The following is a 14,867-nucleotide window of genomic DNA, read 5'->3' on the forward strand; positions in this document are numbered from 1 at the left end:
TCTTGCAAGAAGCCTACTGTGAACACCGGAGCTCGTCAGGTGCTTCTCCTCTGCAGACCTGTAACACTGCCTGCTTGACGCCCCCGCTGAACTGACAGCACATGGGTAGAGACTAGAAATGGGCCTGAAACAAATGCTCCAGGGGCTCCACAGATGGTAGCTATTAAGACTCCAGTCGTATTTTTCTGAATTCTCTTCAGAATGCCCCTCTGTCCTAAAATAATCTTAACACATATGTAACTTAAATACATGGAAGAGCATGCAATAAAATTGAAACAAGCAGGCCTGATTTGACTGTTGTGGTGTTTCATGGTATGAGGCTGGCAACAGCTTCTCCAGGTGTAATGGGAACTCACCCAGCTGCCCTCACCCCTCACACAGCATAAGACCTCACACCTGACAGCTTCTCACACCGGCCCTGGGCCGACGAGAGCAGTAAAGTCTGGCTGACCAAGTAGAAGGCATCAGACTCTTCCCTGTTTCCCTCCCTCTATGGTGGATTTAGATACCAAGGCTCTTCTGTCTGTCCCCATCTCAATATGAGTTTCTCCAGCATAATTTCCTTATTCTTCCTTATGCTCTTCTTGAGAGGGAAGGAATCACTGAAATCAAGTTTCTCAATAAGTCACAAAATAAATATAACCACCACTACCACAGCCATTTATTAAGTGCTTGCCAGGCACTGTGGTAAAGCTTTACAAACATTGTTTCGATCAGTCCATCAGCCCTGAGGTAGATATTTTCAACACCCACCTTCCCCTACACACATACCATTATAGTTGAGGAAACTTGAGGCTCAGAGAGGTCAAGTCAATCAACAAGGTCAAGCCCAGCTGATAAGTAGCAAAGCTAGAAATCTGAACCAAATACATCTAACTCCCAAACCCATGTTTTTATACACTATACTAGATTGTTAGGTTGTTTCTCGTTGGAAGTTAAAGGACACATGCTCCTTCCCAAAATATCACCTGAAGACTAGATTTCAGGTGGGGAAGAAGGCAAGGCCCAATTTTTTTTAAACTTCTTTAATCAGCTATTGTACTCAACACCTGGAGGAGTGAAGTGACAGTCTGGGTATATAAGCTGACCACTGGGCCCCTGTCTCCTGCTACCCCAGCTTCCAGGGCCTTTCTCATCGAGGACCCCCACTCCTGACACATGACTACTCAATATGCTGCTTCCCTTTCAGCAAACACTGAAACAAAGAAGTCAGCCAAATTTGGTGACTCAGAGCATCAGCAAAGACACCTGAGAGAAATTAGCAGACATTCCCAAAACACCCACCATCCCTGAACTGCTGGACCCTAAGGCACACAGATGCATGTATGTGGAAACACAAACTTCAGTTCCTCCCTCCAGGCTTGCCAGGCCCAGCTCTACTCCTGGGGAGTCTCCTGCTCAATCTCCCCTCACTGGTTCTCCACTGTCCATGATTCTCTAGGTTACCTCCTCTCACCCATCTCTGGAGGCCTAACCACAGACCCCTGGTCCTCAAGGTTGCCAGTGTCTGAGGCTTTGTCCCCCAGAAATGCACCAAAAGTGCTCAGCAGGGCTCCCCTCAAGATTCTAAGTCCTATGAAGATTAAACAGAACTGGCTGAAGACTAGCAGAAAGGGCTCCCACAGTGAGAAAAGCTAAACCAGGACGTACAGAAGTGACAAAGGAATGGCAAGAGAACAGAGCAGACACAGAACAAATGGACTAACCGTGGGTGAAGAGAATTACTGCAGATCAGAAAAGGAAGATGTAGGGATCCTAGAGAAAGTCAATCCAAACACCTGCAGCCAGGGAGCTTCTGAGAAAGCAACTGTTTAGGAAAAAGGACCTTGGTGAAGGGGCTGCTGAAGAGCCTAGGCAGGGAGAGTAAAAGTAGGAGAAACTGGGGGGACTGTGGAAAAGGAAGCTGGAACAGCAGGCAATTTGAGAGGATACCAGAGAAGTAGGCAGGGACTGGGGGGGGGGGCAAGAACTGGAGGTTCCAGAAAAAGGGAAGATGACATGGGCAGAAAGGCCAGGGCTTCTGGAAGCCCATGAGTTCGTAGGAGCATCCCAGTAGCCACCCTGTTTGGGTAAAACTGGTCCCTGAGGGCCACTCTCTGCATCCCTACTAAACCCTGCATTGGATTTTGAAGGGTAGACAAACCAGAGGTAGGAAAGTTACCAAGGGGAGAGACACAGCCCTACCCATGGGAAGTTCACATTCTGACGAGACAACCAACCACCACCACCACCCCTGCCTCCAATCCTTGAGGGAGCCACTGATCTAAGGAACCCACCAACATATAAGCCACAAAACTGAGAAACAACTAACAACTGGTGCAAATCCTGTCCATGATGTTTGAAGAGACAGAGAGATGAGAGATGAGGTGACACGGAGACCTGAGAAGATCCAAGTTGGGACTCTCCACACCTTACCACTCAGACTGTCAGTTCCTCTCATCACCTGCTCACACATCTGGGCAGGGGTCTCAGTGCCCTCCACATAACTACAGCTGCAATGACGTGCGAGGGGGGAAGGACAGAATCAACCTTGCTGGGAGCCTAGGATGAAGAGTCCTCCCTGGGGAGCCCAGGGGCTGGGAGGTGCCTGGAGGTTGAGGTCTGCTCTCTACTGATCTTCCTCCTCTCTCAACAGTCTCTAACCTTGTCCTCATAGGGTGCACCACACATGGCTTCATAACCTCTGGGTGTTTCATGTGGTTTCCTCTCCAACTAAGCAGAGGCTCCTGGAGGAAAAAAGAGGTTTTCTCCACACCCTGCAGTGCAGGAATGTAACAAATGCATGTCACAGGTGGGGTATCTGGAGTGCTGATTACAAAAACATTTTCCACAAACAGCATACACACGTCAAAGCCATTCTATTTGCTATTCTTTGCCCTATCACTTGCATTTGACACCCTTTGTTGGCTCATGCCTCTAGATGTGTTCCTGTATCCACCTCAGCCTGGGGACTGGGCCCACCTAGACTTTGCTAAGAAAATACCAGCTCAGCTTATGGTGGGAACAATGAAAGGGTATGTGGCCCAAGAGTCTCTGGGGGCAGAGGGAGGGTCGCCTCATGTGGGGTTGGCCCATTGATAAGGATCCTTCCCCTGTCTCCTAACAGATTCAGATTAATGATCGCTCATTCCTAATTGTCAAATTTCTTTTCCTTCATCCTGTGTCTAATCACCAGTGACAGAAACCATTACGCAAATGAGAGCAGACTTCCCCCAACTGTTCACGTTGGTAAAAACCTTGTAATTTAGAGCTCTGATTTGTAGGGGAAGCTGGTCTCCCCCAGGCATTCTGGGCATCTGCTCAACTGATGCCCAGAACAGCCCCTCCTCCACCCCCCAAACTTCAACCCCCCAACAAATATTTGACTTCACAAGAGTAGTTTCCTCTGTACCTGCTGGTGTAAAAATAGGATCTTGCAACATGGCTGACCCTCATACAGGCCCCAACCCCCACCTTCCCCTATGTGTCTGCCCTCACACTGCCAGCTAGGATAGGAGTAAGCAACAGAGCAGAAACGTTCTACTCTGCTATGAGTAGAATTTGAGCCTGAATAGCCCTAACCTAGGTATGTGAAGGGAAGAGCCTCAATCTCTTCATTGGGGGAAACAGAGGCAGCAGAACATGAATCAAAGTTCTTAGTGAATATCTAGATCTTCAATTCTATAGATGCAGAAGCATGCTGGGAAAAGTTATGGGACCTATTCAAGGACACACATTAACCAATGGGATCTAGAACTCAGTTTCCCTGTAACTTCTTCCAGAACTCTTAACTCATAATATGGCTTCCTGGCAGTTTTCCCAAGAAGTCTTTAGCTGGAGCCCAGAAGAGCTTTCACCCTGAGCTGTATCTTCTGTATCCTTTTGGGCTAAACCTGTCTGTACTAGACACTGCCTGCTGCCTGTAGTGCAAAGGAGGTACAGTAGGACAATCAATGTAGTTTGGTGGAAAAGAACAGCAGGGGGTTTGCAGCCAAACAGTACTAGGTTTGAATCCTGATTGCCACTAACTGCTTATTCTTGAACTGTAAAATGAGAATACCTACCTTGCACTAAAAGCACCAGGCACACATTAGGTGTCTAATATAATCAGGGATCACTATTGGACATGAACCCAGAGACATTACCCAAGGATCAGGACCCAACCTGTGAAGGTCCCTCCCCCTCATGCAGACCTGTGTCGGCACAGCACCCAGAGAGGAGCAGCTGAGAGACCACGCCTCCCTGCTGCACATCACCCACACTTTTAAGGAATGAGCCAGGGAAGCAGCAGAGCTGCTGAGAAGAAAAATAATGTGCTATATTTCAAAGTGTCTTTGTGGTCAATTTATCTCGTCTGCCTTGTTTTCTTTGCTGCGTTACTCTTTCCCAAAAGAGATGGAGGGATGGAGATCACTGCAATCACATTTTCCAGCATTGGCTATATTTGAAAGAACTACACTTGAGAAGGTACCATGTTTGAACACCCACACTGCATCAGAGAACCCCAGAATGGGGTACTAAAAATAAACACCCCTCCCCAAAATACACACAAGTGCGCTCATGCACACACACACATATGCATCCTCTCAGTCCATCAGTGCACTGTAACTGTAAACTGAGCTCTTGGGGTGAGAGCCATAGCTCGGACACTGGAAGTAAACCTTTGGCAAAAAAAAAAAAAAAAAAAAAAAAAAAAAGGAAAAAATGAACCCAGAGACTTCCAACTCCTTTTTCCTTCCAGAGAGAAGGGGCGTGGAGATGGGAGTGGAGGTGAGCAGACGCAGGGCCATCACACTGCCCAATCCCAGGGGCCCCACTTCCATTATACAGGTGTGAATGACGGCCCTTCGAGTTGTGCAGTACACAGCTGCCCAGCTGTAAGCTGCAGCCCTGAGAGGGGTTCCCATGAAAAGCTATGAACAGAAAAGGAAATTCCTCTCCATGCTCCACCAGTTGCCCTGACTTCTGAGGGTGTTTCTGGAACATTACAGCGGGGTCTGGCAGAGGCACTGGCTTTAAGAGGCAAGGCTACATTTTTGCCCTTGCCATGAGGTGGATGACATGTGGTGAGTTAGCTGCCTAGGCTTGACCCCATTTTGTCTCCTGAGCCAAGAAGCTCCACGGACACAGAGGACGTGGCCTGGGCAGGGAGGGTCACAGGACCTGGAGGCTCTAGCCAGTTGGCCTCAGGCAAGTTGCAGCGAGGCCTGACCAACATCCAATGGCTAAAAATGAGTTTTTTTAAAAGCTTTAGACCAGGTCAGGCAGCACTGCCTTGGGGCTCCTGCTGTATGTCCCACTGGACAAGGTTAAGCAGTAGAAACTTGGTAAGCAGAGAGGCAGGCCAGTGTGGACACACATGCACGCACACAGGCACAAACATCCGCACACACATCCACACAGAGGCTTGCACCCCTAGAACCTAGAGAAGCCATTGCTAGGATGACTCCCCTGGCACCCAGGACAGAGAACAAGAGCTGGTGCTGGAAGAAAGAAGCTGTATGTGTCTGTAATTTGGAAGTTATGCACAATCCTTGGTTCCTGTGTCCCAAGGCTCTTTTCTGTGTATGGCTTGAGCTTGAAGGTTCAAGTTGGAACCCTGTCTAATTTGCTCTCCTAGGAAGCTATTTAGGCTCTCAAAGGCAACCCTCCCCACTCTCCCTCTCCCCATTAGAGTCTCAGTAGCCATTCCCAACAGCCTAGAGCCTCACTCTGTGAAAACTGGGAGGGGGCAGACTGACCTCATGGTTAGGGTAGCTGTGGCCCTGTAGCCCAGATGCAGTGGGCGTCCAAGAACATCTCCTCTCTCTCAGGCTGAGGCACTGAGGTTGCAGGAGACAGAGCTGAGAGCCAGAGGTGGCATCCTGACCCAGAAGGAGGGAGCAAGGAACAAATACATACACGCGTGTGCAGGCATACACACGCACACACACCCCAAGGTTGACAGACTAACACACGACATGATGACAACCAGAAGCTGGGGACTCCATACACTGAATGCAGGACTTTAGGGGGCAGGGAGGGAAGGTGCTGGGGCACAGAGGCAAGGGTAAGAAGTCCCTCCGAATGGGAGTGGAGTGCCAACCACCCTGCCTTGCCCCGAACACCTGCCTCCAGGGCCATGGCAAGAGTCCAGTCCATTAAGTGCAGCGTGCAATACTAGCGTTTGGAGTCTCCTGTCCTCATCAATGAAGCGGTGTGGACGGGCTAGCAGTCACCTGGCAGGAGGCCTCGACTCCTGGCAGGCTAGTTGTATCGGCCCTTGATCATTGTGTTCAACAAGGGCCCCACCTGTGAAAAGACATGAGGAGCCAGTCAGAACTGCCTGTCCCCTAGCCCCGGGGCCAGATGAGGTGTGTCTGGAGACATCGATGTCCAGCCAAGGGCAAGGACAAGGCTTCCATTCAATCTTGTAAACCCTCTAACCAACTCTCTTCCTAGTAGTCAACCCAGTATCCTGGAGCATGGCCCTCTCCTCTGGGTCCATCTTGTATTACCTTCCCTCTCACAATACCCTACATTTGTAAGCAGAACCAAACTGACAGAAGGTCAGAGGAGCTAATAATCCCAGACACCCCGAGTGTTTACGTGCATGTTTTGTAAATGTGACTTAAAAATCTTAAGTGACTCTATATTCTGAAAAGATCATTTGTAATCGGGGCTGGTGCGATCTCCCAAGCCCACAGGTGCTCTGAATGCTGAGGCGCTCCACAGGACAGAGGTAAGAACATTACAAACCTCCCCCATTTACCCTATGGGCCACTGGCACACCTGCGTGGGAAGCAGGTCTCAACATTACCTAGAGCAGTCTTGGCAAGGCTGGGAGCATGTGAGTAGATGCTTTACTGCTCGCTTCCCATTCCAAAAGAATCCCCTCGGGGGTCCCCAGCTGGCACACAAGCCCCATGCGGAACATTACTACTAGCATGGAACAGATTATAATTGATCCGCCAGTCAAGCTCAGCTCTCATCAGAAAACAAGGATTTTCTGAACATACCCATAACCTCTATGAAGAAACAGGACAACAGATACTGAAACAGAAGAGCTACAGAGACTGTGACGCCAATCCTGACTTTCCCTGGTCACTCTGCCCACTGAGTCACAGGAGTGCCACCTTGGGGCAGCCACATACCTCTTGTGGGTTCCCCAAGGCCTCTCCAAGCATCTTCTCAATGTTTCTCATTATGGCCACTTTCTGATGGGCTTTGAGAGGATATTCAATTCTCTTAGGGGTGGGGGCCCCCTGCAAAGGAAGCAGCAGCTCAGGAAATGTCTTTAGCAGGCTTCAGTGTCACCCATTGTTCCTCGCACCATCCTCCCTTAAGAAACCCAGTTCAACCCCACCCTCTCCAGCTCCCCCAAAGACCTGGGAATCACTTCCAGAGATAGCCAACCTCCCCACCCTGCCCCTAAATAATTTATTACACCTACCTCACCCCACTCCCATCCAGGAAAAAAAACTATATTCACCTTATACCAGAAGTTCACAGTGATGGTAATCCCCCCATTTAGTAATGACTCTATGTGATGCCACCTGCAAGAAAATAAACAGGCTCCTGTTTGCCACCAATACTTTTCAGACGGAGGGATCCTCTGAAACTAAGTAGAGTCCTGCTAAGGGATATAATGAAGACAGTAACTTCACACTCATCCTATCAAACACACCCTGGGGCTACAGGCAGTGGTGTTCAGCCTTCAAATACCAGAGTCAAGAACAGTTTCTCTAGCCTCAAGCCTCTGGGATCTCTTTGGACTTGAGGAACTGTCATCTTGTCTAGAAACAGTATTGCCATTTCCCCCATGTTCAGTATGCTCATCATCTGGATATGCCAACCTTCCTGTATATCACATAAGTGCAATCCTGCCACAACTCAAAAGAAGAGACATGGATAAGGCTTTCCAGGGAATGGGAAAGAATGCTCCCTAAAAGCCCCCAGTCCTAGCCCCATCCTCACCAGTACATTGGGATGTAAAGAACATCACCAGGGCCAACCACTGTTTCGTAACCAACCACGTTCTGGAAATTGGGGAACCTCTCGTAGTCAGGATTGTCAAAGTCCACCTGAGAGGTTCAAGAGAAAAAAAAAAAAAATCAGTCACTCACCAAATTTTTATCAGTAACTTTGGTAGTCAAGAAAGATGCCTTTAAAAAGTCTTTAGAATTTACATCCAGCAGAAGACACAACATACATTAAACATACACAAACTCTCTCAGAGAACGACCTAAGAAGATGGGCATTGCTGAATGTTAAATGATAAAAAATATTAGGCCTCAGTGCTCCTGAGGTCAGAAGCCAATCATCACAGTTTAAAGGTCAGAAAACCTACTCATGGCCTGCAGATCTGAGGAATCAGGACTCATCCTTCACCCAAACCTTCAGAAACTTTTCCCCCAATACATATTCTAACCAGCTAAGATTTCTACACGAGGTAGCTAAGAGGTTTTCTCAAGAAAGGAGAGGCGCTCTCTGGTTGGCCGCAAAGTCAACCACACACCTCACTGAGATCCAGAAAAGACATTAAATGACATATCTCAATTCTATTCACCCTTCTCTTTATCAAAAAAAGTAGCATCCATGACAAAAGTAAACAATTATTAAATCCAATGGAGACATACACATTTTGTTCCATGAACTCATAATTCAATCAAACAGAATAACCAGAGTCCACCAGCATCAGTGATGGGATCTGCCCTAAACATCTGGGGACCACCACAGGGACCTAGAATATATAAACTACATTGTGAAATTGTCCTCTGAGTTTGTCCAAACCTGGCATGCCTCCACAGAGAAGGGGAAAGACATGCCAGCCTTGGATCTCAAAGGAGTTCTACACCCTCCTCAGACCACACGAGCTCACCTGGCTCTGTCTGTCACATGGATGATGAACAGGATATGGGTAGAGGCACTCAAACTGATCCGGAGGGAACAAAATGCATCGCTTGTAGCCTTTTATCTGAGCAAAGAAGTTCTGTTGCTCATCATAGTGAGCAGGTGTCACATTTCCTGTAGGAAGACAGACATTTTCTTATTCAGAGCAGTAACTCTATTGCACAGGATGGAACATAGGCCCCAGTGCTGGAGAGAAACCCAGCCTGCCCTCTCAGCAAAGGGTTCCAAATCAAAATTTCAGGCAACATCAGGGAGACTGTAATTACAACTCTCAGCCAATTAGGTGCTACACTTTTAGTGGGTGATAAGTCTAGTAGCAAACATCACTGGCTAAGAGTTCACCATCAATTAGCAAAGTAGACTTTCTTAAATGATGACTGCTGCCCTTACTAGATGCAAATGCACATCAAAGTGATACAAATACGGCAAAATAATACACTCTGTACAGGTACGCCCCGCTTTTCAAAAGTTCACTTTACGTCACTTTGCTTTTACAAAAGACCTACATTTGTACCTGTTTTTGCTAACCGAAAGAAATCCAAAGAGGATTTTCATTTTTATAAAAAAAAAAAGCAAAAATATCATTCATGTTTGTTTTGCAGCGAGCCATCATAGAGGCAGCAAGCGCAAGCAGTGAGAGTGGCACTGCCAATCTCCTCCCCTGGAAACTACACTCAGCATCTCAGCATCAAGCCAGCATCTCAGCATCAAGCCATCATAGCTCTGAACTGTGTCTGTGAGCATCTGTGCTTTATCTCGATTTACTTTGTGCATCTATTAGCAAGATGTGTCCTAGAGTAAATGCTTCTTAGTTTTATATCATTTCGGCTCATAGAAGGTTTCACAGGAATGCTCTGCTTTTAGACAGCTGAAGGGAACCTGTACTTGTACTCTTCTTGACTATGGCACGAATTCAAGGGCAGCAAAAAAACAAGAGTTAGAAACAACTGAAATGACTGGTATCAGCAATGCACGCATGATCTTCTTTGATGGACTTAATCAGTCATTTTAAGTTGTACGAATATGTACTTGCTTTGGGTAGCTTTTTTGGAGCTCAAAGATTCTCAACCTCTGCTCCCACTTCATCACATCTGTGGGATTGCAACACTTCTTTAGATCAGCACTGGAGCTGCTGATTCTCATTGAGGGAAGCATATCAGATTCCTGAAGAGAGTTGTATACTTTGAATAAGGCAAATTATTTAAAATGCCATCCTGAATTAGTTCTGCTCTAGCATATGTATGCTCCATCTACTCTTTGTAAGTGGGGCTGTATCTGATGTTTATCCTTTGCACAATCCTTGAGAGATCAAGGGACCTCTGCAGGGAATGGAGTTTAGAAAACATTCCTCAGGTCTGCCTGGGTGGGCCAAGACAGCTGCTTTCCTAAGTGCAGAGATCCACATGCATCCTCAAAGGAGACTTGCTCTTTCATCTCTACCTGAGGGATCTGTTTCCCTGCTCTCTATACTACAGGATAGGAAGGCAACATAAAAATTCAGAGTCAAGTAAACAACTGGCTCCTGGCAGGTCAACCAAGAGTTGGTTTCAAAGGGTCAGGTTAAGGGTCAATTCATAAGTTGCACTGCTGGAAACTTTTATTAACACTGGCAGCAAAGGACCCAAATCTGAAGAAAGGACAATCAAAGGGGAAGAAGAGACTTCAGAGCCCAGTGGTGAATGACAGTGAGTAATTACTCTGCTTCCTTGTTCAACCCAATTTACTTCACCATTTACTAAGTACCTACTATGGGCATGGCACTGAGCAAGTGACAGAAATAAAAATAAGAATAAGACAATGACCCTGGCTGGTAAGTAGCTCTCTTTCTCCTGATTGGAGTTTAAAGGTTCCTCTTTTTATTTAAAAAAAAAAAAAAAAAAAGTATTCATGTATTTGCTTATGTACATGTAAAATCCACTCGCAGGATATACAAGCAACTAATAATATATGGTGCCTCCAAGGAGGGAAGGAAACTGAGAGGCTGGGAAATAGAAATGGAAGAGAGATTTATCACTGCATACCTATTTACACCTTTTGAATTTAACCCCATTAGTGTATTATCTGTTCAAAAGATAAGGTTCAATTTACATTGGAAAAATGTTTCCCTCTTCTACTAGGATAAAAATCTTCTGAACATAGACAGATCCAATAGAAAACAGCAGAATTTTAGAGATCCCTAATATCTAAATATATATACTCACACAGCAGCTGAAAAAGGGAATAGGGAACTTTCTTTTTAAAGTATCTGACATAACATACGTTATCTCATTTAATCTTCATAGTTAATTATAAGATATTACTGTGTTCATTTTACAAATTAGGAAACTGAGACTTGAGAATGTTACGTGACTTGTTGAAAGTCATGGAGCGAACAAGTGGTGGGGAAAGGTTTAGAAATCACTTCATATGACCCCAAGCCATGCTGCTTTCTGAAAGATTTCTTACCTTCCATGCCAATAAGCAGCAGGTTAGAGGTCAGCTGCCCCCAGCCACGCTTTCCCTGTTGCTTATTAATCCAGTTCCAGTTAAAACCCAAGAAGTCCATGACAATCTTCCTGCCCACAGTGTCATTGAGTGTTTGCTGCAGATACAACCTATGTTCCCCAAGAAGAAAATCCCATTAGTGCATATACACACTGTCCCTGGCATGGCCTCTCATACCTGGAAATCCAAACCCAAGCCCATACCAACATCTCCCACAAAGAACAGCTGCAGTCATGGGACTCTCACAGAACTGAATCCTTACCTATCCTTCTCTGAGCTCTGTTCAACACCAAATTTTATATTTTAGAGAAGTGATTCTTAACTTTTTCTGGGTCACAGTATGAATCCTTTAAGAATCCAAGGAAAAAAAAAAGAATCCAAGCAAGGTTCCCCATAAAAATGCACACATTGAACTTTAGTATAATTTCATAGATTTCCTCGAAGCCTACCCACAGACCCTAGAATGATGACTCAGCCTTGTTCCAGAAACTCTTGGGGTGCGAGACATCCCCTTTGGCCCTTGATGGCCATTTTGGCAGCTCGTATTATTGTTCAACAAGAACTAGTCCCCTCCCTGTGAAAGAGTTATTCTTCCTCACCTCCTTGAAGCAAGGCTTACTTATATAATTTGCTTTGGCCAATGAGATGTCCACAGAAGTGACTGGTGCTGCTTCCAAAGTGTAATTTTAAGAACCAGTACACACTACCACATCACTTTCCCTCTGCCACAGCAATTGCAAAGTTTCCAATGGCAACTGCTGGAGCAATCTGTGTCCCAAAGTGCAAAAGATGATGTAAGTAGAGCCTCCAGGTGACCTGAGATGGACATGTAGCATGAGTGAAAAATAAACCTTTGTTGTTTCAAGTCACTGAGTCCTGGACTGAAGCCTAGTTTATCTTAACTGATTCAGCCACCTATCTGTAGCAGCCATCTATAGCTGAAAAAAAATACCTCACTAAGCTTTCCACAGACCCAGGGCCCCTAACATTCCTAAGGAAGGTAAGAAGTTACTTAATAGATATGAAAAGCCAAACACACTTGATCAAGCCCCAAAAGAAACATTATTTAGGGGGCAAACATGAAGAAAAAGAAGTAATGGTCCTGAGAGCATTACTTCAAAAGCTCAAAGGTATCCCAGTGCCTGAAGTCACAATGTTTAAGGCAATATTAACTTAAAATCTTGATAAGCTGGCAACAGCTACCTGTTTGGGGACATGGAACAGCTCAAGACTCCAATGCAACCTTGGAACGTTCCCCAGAGATTATGATGTACATATGTTCATACAAATATTTCTCATGTAACTCTGAAAGAGTCAGGAACACTCCCCAAACAGGAATCTAAGCAATTCCTGTGAAACCTTAATAGTAAATCCTCAAAATAGCTCAAAGAGGATCCTAACACCCTTCACCCCAGAATCATAACAAGCTATATATACAATTATACAACACAGTTGCTTGGTGCTAAAGTCAGCTGATAGGGCAAATCTTGCAAATAGTAAAAAATTTTCCTTAAATCACCCATAAAGTACAGACTACACTCATAATTCAGACTTAGGCAAAATGCTCTCGCTACAGAAAGCAAGAAACTTAAAGTGACTGAGGAACCAGACGACTCATGTGTCTTATCTCATGCTCATTCCATGCATATGTTCAATCAAAAGCTTTACACTCCACCAGCATCATTTAAATCAATCTCTCTTCTCAACACTGGGTGTATGTGTGTGTGCACACGTGCGCATGCACTGTGGTAAATTTGAGAACATTATGCATGAGATGATTTAACTGAACCAGTCTCTATAAGACATAAAGAACAAATCAGCCATTTCAGATTCTGGAAACTCTTCCAGTCAAAGTTCCATCATTATGACAATAGCTAAGAGTCAAGAAGCCAAAAAAAAAATTAAAAACTATGTTTCAAATCCTTTCACTCTGCCACATACTGCTAACAGAGTCAGGAAGAGAACTGAGGCTGGAGAGTGAAGAAAAGCCCCGGGTTGGGCACCAAATGTGAGACGGAGATAGTCATTCACCATCAAGTACTCAGTAACAGCAATTCCCCAAAGACAACGTTATTTTGTGGGCCTGAATATTGTCTGGGACCTACATAAGAGGCTGCCCTCATAAACAAAGATAAAGGAGGAGAGAAAGAGTCACTCCCGTGTGTGTATATGTCTTGTGTTTGCTATCATCAATACAACACAACACATCAATATTCTCACCTATACAACTTTTCAGCCTGCACTGCCACCACTCAAATATTTTAGGACAAAGGCTGCAAACCCATAATCTCAGGAAATCTACTGACAGATATTTTAAATTTGCCTCTTGCAGCATTTTAAAAAATATGCATTAGCTGCCCACATTTAAAAGTCAAAAAGATTTTAAATAAAAACACCGATTTCTGGTTTCTCTTGAAAAATATCAGACTATCTGGCAACCCTGGACTGCACTCCAAAATGAAAACAAGAATCAAGTAAAGACTTCGCACTTTGAATAAGGCATATGCTTTCAGCTTCATCACAGCTTTCACCCAAACAACTTCACTCACTTCATTCACCTACCTGACTCTGCTAGGCAACTGTGACTCTCACTTCATGAAGACAACAAACTTGAGAATCACAGTTCAAGTCTAGTCATTCCATCATCCCTCAAGCTAGAAAACTTATCCTCAGATAAGTAAAGGAAAGGAAAATAGATGTCCTAGATCCAATGGAAAACCACGACCTGGGAATTTACCTCTCTTCACCTCCTCGCTCCTGTATATCCTGCAGTTTCTCAACAAACTCATGAAATTTCATTTCTTCTCTACTGGACCTAGGCTTAAAGTTCTGGAAATTAGCCATCTTCTTCTCATCATAGTACAAGAACTTGTGGGTGCTGGCACTGTACACAGAGAAGTCTCCGTTGCCAATATTTTCTTGCAGGTATTCAAGGTCCCATTTTAGGGCAGGATACACAAGATTTGTGTCGGTCAGGACCACAGGCTCCTAAGTGGAAAAAACAAATGAAGTCCCAAGGACCTAGTGGGTTCTTGTCCCAAGATTCCAATACTTCCCAACTTCAAAATTACTTCTCTCGTTAACCAGCACGAACCCCGCAAGTCCCATTCTTCCTCGCTTCCCTCTCCATCTCCCCTTAGGCCCTAGTCCACAACCCGGCCTAGTCCACAACCCCTCCCTTCCATCACTACTCACCTTTGACCTCTCCTCCCAACCTGGTCCCTTCCCCCATCCCCCACCCCCACCCCCCTCTTCGACGCGGCCCCGCCCCCTACCTCATTCTCGATAAGCTCCTCCGCCCGGGGGTCGCTCTGACTCAGACGCGGGATGGGCCGGGTCGGGAAGGTATAACTGCGCAGTTGGGACTCATCCCAGGAGGGGCCGGGGACTTCAGCCTCTTCCCGGGGTTCTCCAGAGCCCGAGGCCGCAGCCTCCGCCGCAGTCGCCGCCATCTCCGCCGCTAGGGACGGCCCACCGGAAGCGGAAGCTCCGCCTATTCCGGGGAAAACACA

At 45.8% G+C, this 14,867-nt stretch overlaps 1 protein-coding gene across 1 annotated transcript; it reads right to left on the reverse strand.

Moving 5' to 3' along the window:
* Positions 1-639: 639 nt before the first annotated feature.
* Positions 640-14,831, reverse strand: HIF1AN (hypoxia inducible factor 1 subunit alpha inhibitor). Its single transcript, XM_059055573.2, has 8 exons — positions 14,631-14,831; positions 14,093-14,343; positions 11,317-11,465; positions 8,840-8,985; positions 7,936-8,042; positions 7,451-7,514; positions 7,113-7,223; positions 640-6,270 (listed from the first exon to the last, which is right to left on the reverse strand). Exons 1-8 carry the CDS (start codon positions 14,805-14,807, stop codon positions 6,226-6,228), a joined length of 1,050 nt encoding a protein of 349 aa, XP_058911556.1. The 5' UTR covers positions 14,808-14,831; the 3' UTR covers positions 640-6,225.
* Between the last annotated feature and the right edge of the window lie 36 nt (positions 14,832-14,867).

Source organism: Kogia breviceps, chromosome 2 (assembly GCF_026419965.1).
Source record: "Kogia breviceps isolate mKogBre1 chromosome 2, mKogBre1 haplotype 1, whole genome shotgun sequence".
NCBI lineage: Eukaryota > Metazoa > Chordata > Mammalia > Artiodactyla > Physeteridae > Kogia > Kogia breviceps.

Coding starts and splice junctions, on each gene's coding strand:
- HIF1AN (XM_059055573.2), bottom strand. CDS start 14,807: ATGGCGGCGACTGCGGCGGAGGCTGCGGCCTCGGGCTCTGGAGAACCC. Junction 8,986..11,316: donor GCTGCTTATTGGCATGGAAG/GTAAGAAATCTT, acceptor GTCTTCCTACAG/GAAATGTGACACCTGCTCAC. Junction 8,043..8,839: donor CATGTGACAGACAGAGCCAG/GTGAGCTCGTGT, acceptor TGAACCTCTCAG/GTGGACTTTGACAATCCTGA.